The sequence below is a fragment of the Lepisosteus oculatus genome, chromosome 6 (genome assembly GCF_040954835.1).
Source record: "Lepisosteus oculatus isolate fLepOcu1 chromosome 6, fLepOcu1.hap2, whole genome shotgun sequence".
Taxonomy (NCBI): Eukaryota; Metazoa; Chordata; class Actinopteri; order Semionotiformes; family Lepisosteidae; genus Lepisosteus; species Lepisosteus oculatus.
In genome coordinates, this window is record NC_090701.1 from 13,214,127 (window position 1) to 13,233,827 (window position 19,701).

The 19,701-nt window shown below is 37.2% G+C and overlaps 1 protein-coding gene across 11 annotated transcripts in view; it reads right to left on the bottom strand.

Annotated features, from left to right (window-relative positions):
• The window catches only part of dip2ca (disco-interacting protein 2 homolog Ca), a 222,912-nt gene that overhangs the window by 35,416 nt on the left and 167,795 nt on the right, over nucleotides 1–19,701 (bottom strand). For all 11 annotated transcript variants that reach the window (XM_069190998.1, XM_069190995.1, XM_015354823.2 and 8 more), the window contains 13 exons: nucleotides 16,900–17,023; nucleotides 15,877–15,986; nucleotides 14,064–14,166; nucleotides 13,775–13,839; nucleotides 11,504–11,597; nucleotides 10,793–10,912; nucleotides 9,656–9,770; nucleotides 8,773–8,912; nucleotides 7,864–8,000; nucleotides 6,967–7,175; nucleotides 6,057–6,171; nucleotides 5,214–5,415; nucleotides 2,551–2,660 (listed from right to left, as the gene is read on the bottom strand). In XM_069190998.1, coding sequence (XP_069047099.1) covers nucleotides 2,551–2,660; nucleotides 5,214–5,415; nucleotides 6,057–6,171; nucleotides 6,967–7,175; nucleotides 7,864–8,000; nucleotides 8,773–8,912; nucleotides 9,656–9,770; nucleotides 10,793–10,912; nucleotides 11,504–11,597; nucleotides 13,775–13,839; nucleotides 14,064–14,166; nucleotides 15,877–15,986; nucleotides 16,900–17,023 — 1,644 coding nt within the window. The remainder of the gene's footprint in view (nucleotides 1–2,550; nucleotides 2,661–5,213; nucleotides 5,416–6,056; nucleotides 6,172–6,966; nucleotides 7,176–7,863; nucleotides 8,001–8,772; nucleotides 8,913–9,655; nucleotides 9,771–10,792; nucleotides 10,913–11,503; nucleotides 11,598–13,774; nucleotides 13,840–14,063; nucleotides 14,167–15,876; nucleotides 15,987–16,899; nucleotides 17,024–19,701) is intronic.

Sequence of the window (19,701 nt, forward strand, 5' to 3'; positions counted from 1 at the left end):
TAAAGTCTCTTTAGGGTAATTTTTAATTTAACCAAGATTATTATTTCTAATTTGAGGCACTGTGCTAAATAAAAATTGTGAATGGATTATAACATTATCATTCTCAATATTATAATACATACCATTGGCAGTTAAGTCTGTCTACTTCTGATCCTTAAATTCATGTATTTAAACCAACCATATAAAGGAAGAGAGAAGAACTAAAGGCCGAATATCAAAAAGACACTGGCATATAGCAGCAGAAAATACAGACGATGGCAGATGAAGGCATGAAATAATGATGGGAAAGTAGGTAGTTCTTTTCTTTCTCATGAGACATGAATTTAAAAGATAGCAGCCTGTGATCGTGATTCAGGCAGTTATCCAAGAACCTGCTTGTACATTCAGGATGAATGACTAAAACTCTAACCTATCAATTTGCTATATAATAATGTCCACAGTTTGGAATTTGAACTCATTTATTATCATAATCAAGAATAACACACAGTAATAACACAGTTCATGCTCTGTCTTTCAAATGATGAGATTCCATCACCTAAGCTCCAAAAATTAAAAAAAAAAGATAACAGGTACCCAAATTACATAAATACTAATGTGTGACCTCCATCCTCGCATTATTTTTTTCTCTTACACCTTGTTAAGTGTTGTCTGGAATGATTTCCATTTTGTGTTTGCAGTTCTACCTTTTTCAGTTAGGACTGAAAAACATTCTAGTGATGTGAAAAACAAAACAACACCAGGAATTAAGGCATATGAAGTTCCACATTACATATTTTTTGCCATGCTTTTTGCATGAGTCACAACTGTATTATTAAAGACTGTTGTGGTTTTCTCCTTACACTGTGTGTTTGTGAGGAGCAGCAGAAGCAGGACAGGAGGATTGACGGCGCACAGGGGTTTACTCTATTTAATAATTAACAGGTGCATGCCAGTGCCAGAGAGGGGTTGAGAAAGAGAAAGAGTGTTGCATTCACTAACACCCCAGGAGGAGCTCTTACTCTTAGAGGGTGAAGGGTGGAGGTTAAATAACTGTCCCAGATGTCTATCAGCATGGGGGGGGGGGCAGAAGACTATAGTTTTGTGCTGTTTACTGTAATAATACTGTAGGTAGGTGAGTTAGGTCCCCTTTTAGGCCATAAAGGCACATGGGGAATGGGGGGCAAGGGCCACCATTTTTCTCAACCATCCGGCACTGGAAGTGGAGGTGATGTGGTCAGCATCACACTCCAGCCAGCCTATTACCCCCTAGAAGGATTAACCGGGCTGAGCGGACTTGTGTGGACCTAATTCTGGCAGGAATTAGAGCAAGCTCCATCGCTTGCCCCTACCTGGGATTGAACCCGGGACCTTCCAGTCAGGAGCCGGACGCCCTTGCCATCTGAGCTACTACGGTTCTGTAATGATATTGTAATACTGTAATTTTGTATTACTACAGTTATGTAATAATGATGATAATGAAAACAATTTTAAGTTTGAACAAACTGTATAAGCGTGTGTTCCAAATTAAGAACATTTTGACGTTCGTAGCTAAAGTTGTGCAGAATGTAACTCTTACGTAACTGGGAGGGCACCTGCATTTTTTATTTACTTATTAAGAAACTACAGATGTATGGCATAATAACTAGAGACTATGTGTGTGAAATCAAACTGCTATTCACTCACTATTCAGTTAAACACGTGGACTAGGGGTTCTCACCTTTGATCCTAGAGGACAAAACACTTGCTAGTTTTCATTCCAGCTAATCTTATTTACCGAACTGAAGCCTTAATTGAACTAACAAGTTGCTTGATTGGAATATTTATGAGTTTTGCTTTTCTAATCAAATGTTTTTTTTTTGTAATTGCAATAACGCAAAAGTCAAAAAGGCAACAGCTGAAAACAGTTAAAATTACTCTTATATTACTCTGTATTATTTCAAATAAAGGTCAGATTTTGTAACTGAGAGCATGACGGGAACACAAAACCAGCAGATGTGTGGTTCTCCAAGACCATGATTGGACAGTAAGATAGTTATGCTGAGGCAAATGTATATATACTTCTAAAACAAGCCTACTTCCCTATCACCCAATGGACAAAGGATGTTGAAGCAGGTGATCATAATCAAATGAATCCAGTGCATCCAATTTAAACTAGAATGAAAAACAACAGAATAATTAAATGTAACCTTCAACTCAGGCGCCAGTGACACATTTCAAACCTAATACTGGATCGCATAGGTTTCCATTGAGAGCAAGGAAGCAACTCCTAGCAAACAAAGTACTGACTTGTAGTTTGTAAGGGAGCGTGATTTGAAGATTTCATTTAATCTGGGCTCACGTATCTGATCCCTTTGATCAAAGGAAGCAGATCATTATGAAGGAAATGAATTAAATGACAAAACAGCTAGGATTCATAAAAGACGTATGCAAATGCAACTTATGGAAACAACTACGGTAAATTAAACATGGAATGAGCTACTGATTGCAAGCACTCATTGCACAGTTTAATTTATTGCTTAGTGGATGTTAATTGAAAATCAAGCCCTTTTGGTCTGGGTTACGCACACACACCTTTCTTGCCTGATCATTGTCTTCTATCTGGCCCAGATCTCTGCCGCTGGCCTGCGCTATTCTCTTCCCAGATACCAGGTTCCCCACCATCACAGAGGCAGGACCGATTTCTGCAAGACACCATCACAATACATGAGTTCCTGTTTGACATAGGTGTGCCTGATGAGCAGGAGAGCACAGAGCACAGAGTGGCAGTCTCACTGGGTGAAATAAGCCATACAAGCTGATTTCTGGACTTACACAACAAATTTTGTTATATCCAAGTTCACTTTAAATTGACCCACATAAATATTTGAAATTTGAAATTAAAACCATCTGCTGAAGCCATCAAATCTTCATCTACATGCTGTGAGACAGCACGTAAGACAGGATGGAAGTTAATTTATAGGAATTTCTGTTCATTTTCTCCTATAAAGACATATTAACATAGAAGATAAGGAACCACACAAGATATATTAAGTCATTAATTGCAAGGTCACAGCCCCCGTCCTTTTCCTTGCTTTCCAGTCTACACACTGTTAGACTACCACTGATGGGTGAGACAGCCTTAAATCAGATAGCTCCATCTCTAATGCAGTGCCTGATTCAAACTGCCATCTCACACACAGTTCATTACTTTGCTCATCGTTTAATGTGGTATTAATACTGTCTGGTGTTTTATTCAACATGAGCTACAGTGGAGCAAACCACTCCACATGCCTCTATATTTAAATACTATTCGCTTCCTACAGCCATAGCACACAGCACACCAATTATCGCTGTTATTAATTGCATTTAGCAGAAACTACCAGTGACAGACTTCCTTGTGATCCGTAAAATTTCTGACTGGGGACACAACTTTGCAATTAACAGAATTTGCAATTATAAGAATTCAAACCGTTGAGACCGTTGAGACGGTTGAGACTGAGATTGATCAGAAATCCCCTTAAATTACCTTCTCCCTTGAGCTATCGATGTCCGTGCTACTTCTTACCAACATCTAAAAAGGTGTGCTTGATACTGTCCCTAAAGAACAATGAAGGGCCACTCCACTGAGCAAATGCACCCCAGCCTGATGGTTTTCATTCCAAATGATGTTGGAAGTGCTCAGCTGAACCAACTGCTGTTTATACCATTTAATTCATCAAGATTATTGAGATCTTTAGATGTTAACTGAAACAAACTTTGATGTGAATGACGCATCAGTACTTTTTATACTGAACATGTTTTCCCCACTGCGCTGTTTACAGTGAAGACCCCCTGTACCCACAAAGGGAAAATGGGACAGCATGGACAGGTTCCTATGAGTTGCTATGCTGCAAGCTCCACAGCAACAAGCAGGAAATTCAAAACCTATTGGAGGAGAGGTGCGTTCCTCGCCAACCTTCCCCCAAGCTCGCAGACAAGTTGTCACAATGGTCAGTTTTTTTTTTTCCACCAGGTGCTGATACCACCCTGATTGATTAATATCAATCCTATTCCCGGTGGAGCTGAGCTAATTGAGCTACAAACCTGGGAATCCTGGTCACAGCTCTTTAATGCCATGACCCGGAATTAAACTTGTGAAAGTTGAATAATCCAGCCTGAAACCAGTGCCTTCACCTGTTGAACCACTCAGGAACCTCCACAATAACATTTTAAAAGGAAATGGACTTGCAGTACAACCCAGATTAAGTGAGGTAATGTATGGAAAAAAATGTTTCAGAACTGACAGACAACATAATCTTCAAATGAATCAACACTGCTTATAACTCAGAACACTTGGGACAACTGTCTGACCTTGTGCATATACTGCAAACATGAGAATGGATGAAATGTACACTGATGCAGTCACTCACATACAGTAGTAGAAGATCTCTGATTTATCTACAGACTCTACACAATATGTTGAAATGAGCCATCAATGGAGAATAGCTTCAAAAAGCAGCTTCAAATCTCCACCAGATGAGTGTAAAAGTTTTAGTGTTTTTATATTGCAGGAAGCACAGTGTGTAAAAACATAACTGTTCTTAGCTGCAATGTTTTATGGGATTTAATTACATTTAATTTAAAGGGAGTTAACTTTAATTTAATACATTTAAAGGGAGTCAGCTTAGATTTTCCCTTTTTTTCAAAAAGATGTTCATTGCAATGTAGAGAGTTAAGGAACTGAAGAAGACTGACCTCAGAAAAACCACCTACGACTGAAATAAATACTTTTCATTTATTCCTTCATGCATCCCATTAGGTGTTCCTGCCACTTCATGGTTACTCCCACCACAAACGGCAAAGGAGGAGGACAATGCATTATAAAAAGTCTATGCTTATGGTCTTGCTGTCAACACCCATGTTGACCAAATGAACTCAATCAAGAGAGTTGTTAAACCCTTAGGGCTATAATCTATATTTACAATCCATCCACACCATATGAATTGAATCGATTCCTGGTACCTTTACCTCTCATGTTCTTCAGACCCTGAGGCCAGTATTGTTCCCCCGTGAGTCTCTGGCCAAGATCAACCATGTGGCAAGACCAACATTTTAAAGCAGTAATTTATCAGATGTGCCTTACCTTACACATCAGTAAATGTTCACACCAGTGGATGTGCATTACTGAGGATCCAGAGCTTGCCTTTTTTAGTATTGACATAACAGATCCCAGGACTGACCAGACCCCGTCTTGCTTTGTTAAGTGACAAATTCACCTGGTTGCTTTTGTCTTGGCTTGGGCAGATTTGTTACACAGGTGTGTGGACACATCAACACATTGCAAGGATGCAAAGAGCCTTCCAGGAAGAGCTGCTTGGTTTCTGATAGATGGATCCCTCCCAGCGGAGTTTTGGGGAGGGTGTTGGCGGGAACTAGGGCCAAGCAGTATATTCCCACTTGGTGTATGCTGTCTATTGCCTGAAAATATAAAATATTTAAAATAAAATATATGATCTGAAGATAAACAAAGCAAGGGACAAGGTTATTTAAAAACAAATTTATGTTTAGCAAGTCATGGTTAATTAAAAGTATGAAATTGTATGTCAAAATGATTTTTTTTAATAAACAATGACAGACATTACAAAGTGAACTACACAATCAGAACCATCATGATCACCTTCTCTATGTATTATTTGTTAGGATACACATACTGTATGACAATGCTTTAAAGAAAACCACAAGTCATGAAACACAAGTATTCTGGACACAAGCATTGATGCAACTATCTAACAGTGAAACACTTTTCATAACTGTTACAGTGGCCAAAAAAAAGCAGGATGTAAAAGCAAGAACTGATTCTTATTCTGTGTTCTAAATATTTTATTATTTTAAGAGAACACAAATGTTTAATTCCTCTGAGAATACATTTGTATAAAGATGTGTTAACATCCTAAAATTAATTTGATTACACAGACAACACTTTTTAAAGTCTGTGAAGCCCCCACAGTGACATCTCTCTGCACACGGCAAATATAGCACAGCATGTGAAGACCTATCATAGCCTACAAATAGACAAAGTGTATTAGGGAAGACAAACGGGACTTTGTGTCATTTCTTACCTGCAGCACTCGACTCATCCACTGGAAGCTGTCCTCCTCTGTGGAGTCTGGTCTCTGCTCAGCAACGATAACTATCCGCTCATCGTGAAGGACAGTGATGGAAAATACAGCTATCCTGTTAACCCCAACAGAATAGTCAAAACCTTTTTGTTTTGAATGTCAGGTACTTTATTAGTATAGTCATAGCATAATCACTATTTTACTATTTTAATAGTAACTAATTACTGTGAAATGTGAAATAGTGAAATTATTACTATTTTCTGTAACTAGCCATTGCTAGCTTTTGTGGAAAGGATCCATTATATTTAAAAAATGAAAAAGTTGTTTATTTTCAACAGAATTTCTTTTTTGTTATTCTTATTTCTCCTTAAGCCATGTCCACTCACATCCAAGTCCACCTTTTAAAGTGTAGTAATACTGACAGAGAGTGAAATTATTAGAAACAAGAAAGAATTTAGCATCAACATTACCCATTAAGTTACACATCGACACTGACAAGCACTTGCCTACTGTAACTGAACAAGATACAATTGACGATTCTAATACCACATGTTGTGATGCTCTTTTAGTTCAGGCAATGTTCAAACAAGATGGCAGATGCTGTCTGGCCTACTGTACATTCTCCAGAATGGAGAAGAAGACAATTGGTCAATGGACCAGAACCCGAAGTGTCACAGAAAAACGTATGTTGCTTGTAAGAAAGAACTTGTTTGGTATGTTAGTAATTATATATATGCCTTTCATGAATGAAAAACAAACTATAAAGTGAGGTGTAACAATTAAATATGAAAGGAATCTACCAAATTCAAATGCATTTGGTCTTATATCCTGTGCTTTGTCTTCTACCTCTGCATCAAAGGCAGTTTTTTTCTAATATGGCTGGGAACACTAACAGAGACCTTTTACTTACCTGCCTCTGTACACAAACTTCATGGGCTCGACTGCCAGGGCTGTGGCTACAATGTCGTCAGCATTGTGTCTCCGTCCACTAACTACCATCAGCCCATCCATTTTGCCAGCAATGAAGACCAGCCCTCCCGGGCCTACAAACCCCAGCAAGCCAGTCCTGGTGAAAGGGTATTCACTAATGGGGCCCCCAGAGCTAGTCATTGGGAATACCTGTCAAAAACAGAAAGGAATTGTAAGTTCTACCAATGTGTCTCTGAAATAGAGGTAAGTTTGTTCATTACCAAATACCTAGTTAAAAATAACCTTGAAAGGGACAAGGTTAATTACAGTGCTCTGTCAATTGTTTCCCAAGTACCTCTGCGATATCATGTCTAATTGCATTACAATTGTTTTGATATTTTATGTCCCATACTCGAGGTAATAAATTAACATAGGAATGGAAATTAAACTGAATCACCAAACATTTTATGTTGCAGTTCAGAAACTGGCTTGAAGGTTAGATCATACTTTGCTAACATGCATAAATCATAATTATTTATGTGGAGTCTGATATTGTGGGAATACAGCTTGTCGGGAAGGCAATGTTGTTGATGTTTATAATGTAAAAAAAAGAGGATTTCCTAATCCTTCAAAACTTCATAAACTCTGGCTGCATAAAACCTATATATCAAACACCAATCATACATTATCTCAGTCCTTTTCTAAGCCATATCTTGTGCTTCTCAATGCATCACTTGATGTCAAGGGAATATTTCTGACACTGTAATGAGGTTGAACTTTACCATTCCAAAAACTATTAAGAAACATTTCAGGAATGCTGTTCGAATCTCCTTTTCAAGGGTCCAGGAATAAAGTAAGGTAATGAAAATTCCATGCAAGCATAATTATATTTACTTACCTCAAAGGTATTCTTGGTCATGCCTGAGAGGCCATAGTAAGAGGTACCTGTGGCTATAGAGCACACACACAGCTCTCCAATTTCATCTGTTCTGCATAACTGTGGGACCCCATCTGGCTTCACAACACACATGAGAGCTGCAAACACGAGCGGATATTCTATTAGATTTGATTGCCAACCTTCTAGAACATTTCTTAGAACCCACTGTTTTGCCTTTAACCCCTCAGTAATTCCACACATCAACTGAAAATAGGCAAAGAGGAGCAATCAAATCTACAATAGTGTACAGCACAAACAGAATGAGATAATATAACTAAGTATTCTTCTAACATGGGGAAGAAAAAGAGTTGTAATTAACTTTTCAGTTATAAATTTAAAAGAGCTGTTACAAAATCTGATTTAATTTGAAATGATTTCCAGAAAGCCTAAATACAAACCATCTGAAGAATGCTAGCAGTTTTGCCTATTAAAGAGCAACATGGATCTCATGGAGAATTGATTGGTATTCTGAACTTGAAAAAATGCATTGGTTGGCCAAAAGTTATAAGTCTGTCTGTATTAAATTTTGCAGTGCTGAAACACTGTGACTCATCTGGTGGCAATATGTAGTGGAATAAGCAGAAATACACAAAATTAACACCCTTTTCAGCCAGTGCTATGTGCAAACTGAACTTTATCACTCACAAACACCACAACAAATGCGTAGTGCAAATAACAGACAGCATTAAACCTTAGCAGAAAACAACTGAGTGTGAAAATGATTTGTTTTGGTAAAAAATAAAGACACTTTTTTCACAAATTTCTAGTTTGAGTGAAAAGTAAATTGGATCCTGAGTAGATATTGTAAAATACTAAAATACATTAATATTTGTCATCTGAGTACAAGTGGGGCCATTACTGTTGATGTACCTCCTGGCATGACTGTGCCCACATCCTGCACCGTCAGAACTGACAGCTTTTCTTCAGAATCCACTCGGATCACCCCATGGCTCAAGCCCTGCATGGAAAGAACTCCTCTACCAGGGGGCTGATTGGTGTCATCTGTTGGCCTGCCAAAACATACCAGTATTTCAACACCACTTTCAACAGAACCCCCCTTACAGGCATCCTGGAACTACACAAATAAAATTATAAACAACAGCCTTTCTCTTATATACTGTAGGGCCCTTCATCGCATACGTTATTAACACCGTGGCAGTGCGGTGGCTCTGTGGCTAAAGATCTTCGCCTGTGGCTGGATATCAATCATTAAAAAATTACAAGTGACGTCCTCACAAAATAAAACTTTCTACTTGTATTAAATTATAACACTTTTATGTATGTGTGCATTCTCTTGTAATATACAGAATGTACAAAGTGTCTGAAGAATTCTGAATGAGCTTAATTAGCAGCTGTACAGCTTAGTGAGTTCTCTTCATTTTAATTACACTTCTTTTGATAATTTAAGGAGCATAGACACCTTCATAAATTAATATGTGAATGGAACTGAAACTGTCTTTAAACATTTAAAGTCTAGAACTTCATAGGTTGTAGAGGAGACCAAGTGGTGCAAATTTCCTTTCTAAAAATCTTATAAATAAAGGATTTACTTCGATAAACCTAGCTCTAACTGCGTATTCATGAGATGTTAGTAACAAAACCATAATTCTAACCATAGCCTGAACTCCTAACATACTAAGGTTAGATAGTAATAAGAGGCATCTGTGCTAAAAGTGTGACCACCTTAAGATACATAATCAGACTTGCAGAGGCTGTTACATGAGCTCATGAGCTGTCTCTCAGAGCTCCATACCTTCGAATGGCAACTGTGAGAGCCTCCGGAGAGCTGGCACAAGGACAGATGACCTCTGCACGCAGTCCCTTGCTCTGGAAGACATTGAGGAATGCATCGCAGGAAGATATAGACCCTAGGGGGAAAATATGATGGCAGAATTGTCAGCAAGAACGAATTTAAGACTGTACAATAAAAAAATAGTGAACAAAAAATATTTTATTACTTCGTATGGAATACTATATTTAAAGATTTAGAATGAATACAGGATTGGACTTATTGCCGGTTTCGATGGATAGCTCCAGTGGAGTTTTTGTTTGGAATGATGCCATGCACAGAAAGCTATTCAGTCTGGAACATCATTCTGACTCATCAGTTCCCTTAAAACAATTTCTCTCATGCTGTGTTTAAATATATTCATACTGCTTGCTGCTGTTTTTTTCCAACATTGGTGACAATGTTTTTCCTAACGCTGTTGCTTAAACAGTAAATTTACTACTGATTCTAAAACCTGTAACTACTTTTCTGTGGTTTTCATATAACCTATAGAAAAGTCTGATATTTGATCAATTAGATTAAATGGTCACCTGTAAAGAGCTTTGAGTTGAGTGTCCAGAAAAGCGCCGTATAAGCGTAAGCAATTATTATTATTATTATTAACATGTACTCTTTGCAAGATATAGGGGTCCTTACTCTAATCTTACGTAGGATGATTCTATTACTGGAAATCATTGCAAAAGCATTGCGCTTTTCAGGAGGTACATTATTCAATTTTATTTATTTCACTGGATTCTCTCAATGCCACTGATTAAAAGATCACAAACTTATGTTTTCTTTTTTGATTTATTTGAGGGAGATCTTAGAATCAGGGTGGCACAGTGGTGTCCTGGTTAGCAATGCTGCCTCACAGCCCTGGGCCCTAGGTTGAATAACTGGAACTCTGGTTTCTTACCACAGTGCAAAGACATCCTGGTAGGTTAATTGGCTTTGGGAAAATGTGTACGTTTGTGTCTATGTATGTCCTGACAAAGACTGGCATCTTGCCCAGGTCTTGCCTTGCGCCTACTGGTTGCTGAGATAGGCTCCGCCTCCCCCACAACCCGAATAGGATGAACGTTGGAAAATCGATAGACAGATGAATCTTGGAATCTAACTCACAGGGGTTGGATCCATCAGCCACAATTAACATGCGCAAGGAGCTGAGGTTGATGTCTCGTTGGTCTCGATGTGCCACCAAGGCCCAGTGCATATCTCTCGACTTCACACATGCTACTTTTGCTGAAAGCGGAAACACAGAAAAGCGCACGGTATAATACTTCACATTCGTGCCAGAAAGCCCTGCAAAGACTGAAAAAATATCCCTCTTCTAATTATAAATTTAAAATACAAAAAAAGGCAACAAGGATAATATAATGTATGCACTTTTAGGCACCTCAGAAGCCATCTGCAGTATCCTCTAAAATATTCACACTTTTTGCATGATTTATTGCATCAGTTCACTTGAGTTGTATTTGGTGACTAATCTTCAAGATAACAGTTACATTTAGGCATGAAAATAAAATAAACTTGGAACATTCCTTTAATCTTGCACCCTACCAAACTTTTAAGAAAATCGGTTGGCTTTTGATCAAACAACATCAAAAGGTTAGTTAAAAAATGCTTCAGCTTCATGCAAATGAGTTTCAAAGTGCACAGCTCTTGAATATTTCACTTAGTGGTTTTAAAACTGTGTAAGTAAATCTAAATTGAACAAGAACAGGTGCAGTACTCAAGGTAGGTCTGTAGTGTTTTACTGATTAGGCAGACTGTTAATACTGAATGTGGTAAGACTTTGTTTAGCTTACATATAGACTGTGAATGTATACAAACCTTTGTATTGACAAACTTTCTGTATCCAGGAAAGAGGGTTCACCTTCATTAGGGAATAGGGGATACTGATAACATGCATCATGTTCATGACACTCTGAAAGAGAAAAACATTATATTACTGCTTGTACTTAGGTAAAGCTATAGTGGTTATTTGGCATCATTTGTTAAAGTTTCCCTGCAGTATCTGAATTAATTTGTAAAGTGATCTATGCAAGAAGCAATCAAGATAACTCAGATTAAACAAATCTTCTAATTCTACCCAAAGCTATTTATGTTGATGCTTTTCATGTTTCTTTGAAAAGACTGGAAAAAATGAACTTCTCAAATTGACTTTTAAATAGGGCCCATTAACTTCCATATTTATGAATCAAATGATCCCTACGGCTTTCATGACATTACACCTTCATTATCATTTTAATTACTCTGACATGAAGTGTTGCACTGCACAACAAAAATAAGCCATTTCAGGTAATTGCAGTGTCATTTAACATTAAGGGGCATGTAAAGAAACAATGACAGAATGAAAGGTTAAAAATAATCAGCTTTTGACATGGTGAAGTGATTAACACATTTAGCCAATTAATAAAGTCTTCTCTGACCTGGAGGTTCTAAGGTAATTAGGAGTATCTGGTACCTGTTTAGAGCTTCACACTGCCCATGAAATCAAAACTCCACACAGTCAGTGTCTTTAAACTAGCTTTGCAAGTCATACAGGTGGTTAGAAATAGCATAGCATGTCATGACCACTGATATTAAAAAATATAACCATCAGATACTGTTATACCAAATATACAAAATATACCAAAATGAAACTCACACAGTTCCTATTTCACTAAAATTATTTTAAAAGTATTTTGCCATAAAGAATTAATTTGCCTAAAAACTAGGATTCTCCACACTGTAAAATGTATCCATCAGACAGTAATATCTTATCAGATACTAAACACTTACTGAATGAAAAGTGACTTGCTTATTTATCAGTACTAGACAAAATACAAAGAGTGTACAAAACATTAGCGACACCTGCTCTTTCCTTGAAATGGACCAGGTAAGTCCAGGTGAAAGCTATGGTCTCCTGGACCTTAGCTACACTTCAAAGTAGATGAAGGGGAGGAGACAGGATAAAGAAGGATTTTTGAGGCTGGAGATCACTGAGACACGGATTGTGTATGTGAGGCAGAATGGGCACTGGTGTAAGTATGTCAAAAACTACAATGCCACGGGGGTTTTCAAGCTCAGTAGTGTTCTTTGTGTATCTGGAATAGTCCACCGCTAAAAAGACATCCAGCCAACAGCAGGCCAGTGGTCGAAAGCAGCACATTGATGAAAGAGGTGAAAGAAGGCTGACATGAATTGTGCAGATCAACAGACGGTCTACAGTTAGTCAACTGATAGCCCTGTACAACACTGCTGCCGAAAGACCCATACAAGAACACACAACTCATCGTACCTTGACGGATGGGGTATGGCAGCCATTAACCTTAAGAGTTCCAGTTCTTTCAGCAAAAAACAAGAAGGAACGAAAACATTGGATACTAGAGAATTGGAAAAACATAGCCTGGACTGATGAATCCTGGTACCCGCCTTTTCACACTGATGGAAGGACTGATGCATCCATCATGCCATGTATCAACATACAGTGGTGGTGGTGGTGTGATTGTGTGGGGAGTATTTTCATGGCACTCAGTGGGCTCCTTAATAAAAATGGAGCAACATTTGAATGCCATAGGATATCTGACCATCACTGCCAATCAGCTGCATCCCTTCATGGCAGCAGTGTATCAATCTGTAAATGGATTTATTTCAGCAGGATAATGCCCCATTCCACAATTGTCCAGGAATGGTTCCATGAACATGACAATGAATTCATCTTAATGCAGTGGCCTGCCAAGTCACCAGATCTCAATCCAATTGAACATCCATGGGAATGATGCTATTTGGAGCAGAGATCCACTATCAGCCAACTCAACACAACTGTGGGAAGCACTGGAGTCGGCTTGGGCCACCATCCCCGTGGAAAGCTTTCAACACCTTGTTGAGTCCATGCCCCAACGACCTGAGGCTCTTCTGAGAGCAAAAGGGGGTGCAAAGCAATATTAGGAAGGCCTCCCTAATGCTTTGTTCACTCAGTGTATGTGAAAATTCTCAATATACAGGAATAAAGAATCAAGGAAAAATGTGATAAACCCAGATTGGATTTTTTTGGTCTTCTCAGTATGTGTATTGTTATAAAATAAGTTAATACCAAAGTAGCAAAAAAAGAGAACCTACTGTGAGAATGCCATGCCACAGGCCAACATCCTTCTTAAAGTCTAATACATTCACAATGGTCTCAGCTGTCAAAGACAAAACACATTATATTTTCACTTCTTACCATAAAAGGATTAAAAGTACTGTACTTACACTTTAAAAACATGCAAAACATATACTATAAAGCATTATACTGTAGTTCTATGTATGGTCTTGAGATGTTACGACAATTTTATTTTATAATATATGAAGTAAGTATAAAATCCACATGTTTGTTGCATGTCTATCAGATTGGGAAGATGGAACCAACCTTCTGTATATCCACAGGCTTGAGTGAGGGCCTGACAATGGGTGAGCAAAGCAATCCTTGTCACAGTCACTCCCAGCACACTCCCATCCTTGCAGGTCTTGTACTGTTTAACAGTGTTAGAACATTGACATTCATTTTAAAACAATAAAATACATTACACTGACCTACTGAAACACTGTTCCTGACAAAAATTAGCTTCTAAGTTTTAGTGTTATTCCCCTACTTTAAGAGAGATCATTTGTGCGAAGTTTCTCTACCTATATAAACTTTTTCTCTACAGCAAGAAATCCTCATCATTGTATTAGACAGTTACAGTATTTAAGTGGCATCTACAGTATATATAATATGGATAATTCCATGCTAAACATATCCAATTCTTTGTAAGTACTCTGTACATTTAGAAGGTCTATACTATTCCTAATCTATTTTCTATCTGATTGCAATAATGTAAAAAATCTGAAATGCGATGGAAAACACAGAAAAGCAATAAATTACATTATGAATCACCACTTACAGTATATTCACTTACATTCACTTACACCTCATAGTATCCATCATACTTTATTTACTTAAATAGCAAAAATAAATACAAAAAGGGTATACATTAACGCAACAGCAATGCATTTGTTATTTCAGGTTATATAACATTCTCTCCAGACTAAGCTGAAAATAGTAAAGGAAAAACAGTCATAAGAACAAAACACCCATGAAATAACCCATCCCAGAAGAGCCACACCTTCTGTCTGTCTCAAACAATACAGCACACTGTGAAAATCTGTGCCTCTTGGACTCAGAAAGCCAATTCAATTCCGCTGAAGCCACTGAAGCCTGAGCCAGATTAGAACATAAGAAGCCGGTGAAGTACCCTAATAGGGCACTCAGTGCCACTGTTTTATGTCCTTTATGGCTCCCTATTTTTGTCTCACTGTAAATGAAAGGCAGAGGCCATTTCTCAAACACAGAGTACAAGTTCTGCTCCCTTGCGTCAGTTGCAAAAAGGGAAACTTAACTTAATTTGAACAGTGTGGATCCCAGAAACAAACACGTCTAAATGCAACTTGATCCGCAAGAAAAATGGAGGCAGGAGTAACGAAACACTGAGGAAGCACAAATATGATGCCATTACTGCTACTGAAAATCCCTTTAAATAAGAATATTTTACATATTTGTAAACATATTTTACATTATTTTCTAATTTTGTAACAATGCATAGCTATGTATCATGGCAGAAACATCAGCCTTCTTTTGATAACGAACAGCTAATGGAAACTTTCATAATTTCATTCTGCCAAGAATGAGACAAAGGTTTTTTTTATGAGCACACAAGTAATATGACCCAAACATTAAATCAAAAGAGCATAATTGCACTTTAAAAATAGAAATGTGTGGTTTTCATATAATCTTTTTGCTAAAACAAACTCTGCAACAAAACTAAAAACAAAATGCATTAAATTCCAAGCTTCTGAACAGCTGAGACTAGAAACAGCAGCATTCCTCACAGGTGATATGCTATACTCTTTAATATTGCAATGTTAATTAGGATACATGTTAGTTCTGGTGCAAAAACATTGGTTTATGTAGGCATACAATAACACAATGCAGTTGCAGAAATTCATAATATTGAAATATTTTAGGTTTTATTCACAAACTGATCATAAGAAGATAAGAAGTTTCAGTAACAACCGAAAAGGAGGTTGTTCGGTCAATTTAAATTCCAGATGGTAAATAGATTCTAATCTGTAAGTCTGAAATAATGAACAGAGAGTGTTTTCTGCTTCTGTTCTAACAGTATGAAAACCATTGATGACCTCACCTCAATGTAGGCAGTGTCATTATTTGCATCCTTGATATGTGGGAACCAATCTCGAGGAGGTTTGGACAAATGTTTAGACTCTGTAACAAACCACAGCAGCTTTGGCCACCCTGAAAAGAGAGCCAAAGAGAAACAGATACATTTTCTCTCCTGAATGACAAAGAATGCTAACACCTGTCTTTCTATTGGAAATTCAGTTTATTTTATTGTGCTAAGTTAAACCAGAAAGAAACACATGATTTTCTGTATTCGGCAATAGTTTCAGTACACCAAAAAGTACAGAAAAATACAAATAAGTAAGATAATCAAGCCCATTTGTTTGCCAAAACTTAACGTTAACTTCCCATTTAAAAAAAATCATATTATTCCACTACTGAGAGGCATTCTAAAACAAAAACTGATGAAAAACAGGTTTACAAAAATGTAGTTTTAGTTATAATTGCTACTCTAACATTCTACACTTTCTGTAGTCATAGTGGTACTCATGTCGCTATAAAGCTTGCTGTCATCTGCTTTGTAAAGCAACACAGCTGTTGTGGTATCACAATGCATCAATCAATAGCATCCACATCAAGAAAACTGGAACACTTCTGTCTTGTTGACCATTCACAAAGACTTAAATTTAATTTTTTAACAAGTTTCCTAGCAAATTGGCTGTCACGAATCATAATACATTTAATTTAACTCATCCATACATTTAAGGTGTACATGTTGTAGGTCTCCCAGTTCATCTATTTGAAGGCATAACTCCAAGGACCTCTCTTTCACCAGTTTTTCTCGATTTTTCTGGGAGATTTGTTACAGCAAGGAGACACGATGCATCAACTGAACGGCACTTTTTGCAGCCTTCTAAAACACTAATTTCTTATGAGATTCCCCAGGTTTTAACTGATTTAAAAAAATGTGTTTTTAGCTCTGAAGTCAAAATTCCTTGTCTGTAATAAATTAATTCTAGATTAAAGAAACTAAGATACATGGTCTTTGCATGATGAAGATAAATTATAGTTAATGAAATAACAATACCTTTGAATTGTGGTATCTCTCCTGTTGGGCTTTTCGGCAGTCCTTTATGGCAGGCATCACTAGTCAAGGCTACTGTGACTCCACAGCTTCCTAACAGAAAACCGATCTGCTGACTTCCTGCATCCTGGGCCAGATTTGGTAAAGACAACAAAGCATGTTAACTGATTAAAGACAGGACAGATGAGTTGACCAACAAAATGCATAAAGGCAAAAAATCCCCAAAATCCCCAACCCCTGCAAAAATCTTAAGAGCCGAACTCTAACTCATGCTTACTTTACCAAAACAAGCTTAGGAATATCAACAGAAAAGAATAAGAGTATTTCAATTTCAAACCTAACATATGTGAACGCCCTACAAATGAAATTTAAGAAACACCTAGAGCTCCTTGAACTTCCTTAGCAACTGTTACCAACCAAAAGGTAATTTTTGCTCTGTTGCCCTTGGCTGCTATTTTCTACCTGGTGTTGCCATGTCTCTCACTCTAAGAAACGGCTCACCTGGTTCATACAGCATGTAAGACAATTTGCCAGTACTTCAGAATTCCATATCTTCTGAAGTGTGAGAGCTACCACAGTGCTTTATTTACCATGAAGAAAAGTGCACTTGAAATGTTTTTTCTTTTCCCACCATTGCTGGTAACCTTAGCTGGACACATTTCACAAGATTACATGTCAGACAGTATACTGACATTTGAGAAGAAGATGCAAGTTTAAGAGTGTTTTTGGAGTGTTAATCTCCAGCCATTACACAGCATCGCATTCACAATTTTAAGCATTCTCTTGCACCAAGCAAAAAGTCCAAAGATTCTCTAAAGCCAGAAGCATTACAGGCAAGACTAATGGCAAAAGTCCGAAAAATAGACAAATGGATACTAAGGACATACGGTATGTCATCAGATAATGGAGAAGCCAGTGACCAAACAGATCTATTCAAAGGTGAAACGGTTCTTCTGCCAGCTTTTATCCAGTAAAAGTAATTTTATAATTGTGGTACAGTATATTGACAGACGTATGATGCAATACTGCACTGGGGACAAGAGCTTATTAAATTTAACTTTTCAAATAAAAGAAATCAGAAATAGACAAAACAAAACAAAAGGAAAGGAACACAGACAAACAGTGCAATACTTTAACATTAACAATGGTTAAATGTTATTCTATTTTAAAGAAGGTAATGTAATCATAATGTAAATATGACTGGTATTTAAATTAAATATATTTCCAGGGTAGAGGTTACTGAGATAAAAAAAATATCGGTCTCATTTGTGTACATTTATTCAGACTTTGTTTTCAAATCCATGTCCAGTACTTGGTTCAGAGCACCACTTCACTGTCATTTTATACGATTGTTGTAAAATGTCTCTAAACATTTTCTTTCCCAAGTATCTGAAAAACTGAGTACTGCAATACAAAGTGACAAAATGAATTGATGACAAGCATGCACTGGTTTGTTAACGGATGTTGCAAGAGTGAATTTTAGGAATAAATAATCCAACAGATTATTAAGGTAACGATTATGTGTAATGAAAATGGTCTAAAAGTCAAAATGAGAGTCATGTCAATCAGTCTTTGAAAGTGTAGAGTTATGAGTGAAAACGGTTATTTTTTACATTCAAGATGCGAATATGCTCCTACAGCAAAATGATCATTATTGTACTAAGTGAGTTTTATACTGTATATATTTGTGTGTTGGATATATTTTGTGTATGCAGACTGGGTCTTTCTTCCTCATATTGAAGAGTCTCACAGAAAGTCACATTTATAATTTGAATTGCTAGAAAGAGCTAAAATGTTGAGGGTCTTTACACAGACTAGGTTTATCTAATCAGATAAGCAAACCTTAGTCAAGTAGAGACAACAGATGTGTGTCTGAAACCAGACCTTCTGGATCGGACAGGTTAAGCTCAAGTGAACAATGCTGTCCTTGAAAAGGCAGATTGTTAAGGGATTTAATAGGATAGAGGAGAAACAAGCAGACAAGAGTGTTTGAGCTCCAGCATTAAAATCTTCACCATTTTGATTCCTCCATATCAACCAACCAAGAACTATTAGGTATAAAGCACTGAAGGAACTAGGGAAAAAAGTTTTTTCTTATTTATAGAAATATTTAATTTTCCTTTTAAACCCACCAGACAAAGTTTGATACTCTAGCTTGTATCTGGATACTTTTACTGTATAAATAGGGACCAGTGGTTGTCTCCTTTTAGCAAGAAGAGAATGTAAGTTTTCCCTGAAGCATTATTTATTTTATGAAAGTATGACTTCATCAGAAAGCATTATTTGATTATTAAGACTCATTGAGTGTGGATGTTGGATGTTTTGATCTCATGCTTTGTGCTAGCAATTTACAAAAAATAGTTTGCGTGATTTGTGTGTTGCATGTTAGTTTTGTTTAGTAGATCCTGGTATTAAACTATTACTGTACCTATTTATTGTTCATCTACCAAATGATTCATGTAAAATTAAGTGGTTGTATAATTTTTTACCTGGAACAGTGCTTGTACATATGCTGGTGTCACAAATGTTATTGAACCTCTGTTAATTATTCAACACCCCCTTTTTATAACCATATATACAAAGAAATAGCGGATAGGAAAAATAACACAAAGGAACCATGTACAAGATACAGATGTGCCTACAAGATGGCAACTCATTTTAAGACAGACATACAAGTAAACAAATATTTGGAACAATGTCAAAACTAAGTGTTAGCAGTGATGAAGTGAAATCATGCATTAGTCTTCTCTTCTCCAAGGATACAGACAGAATGTAAGGAACAGATGCATTTTTATCGAACAACTG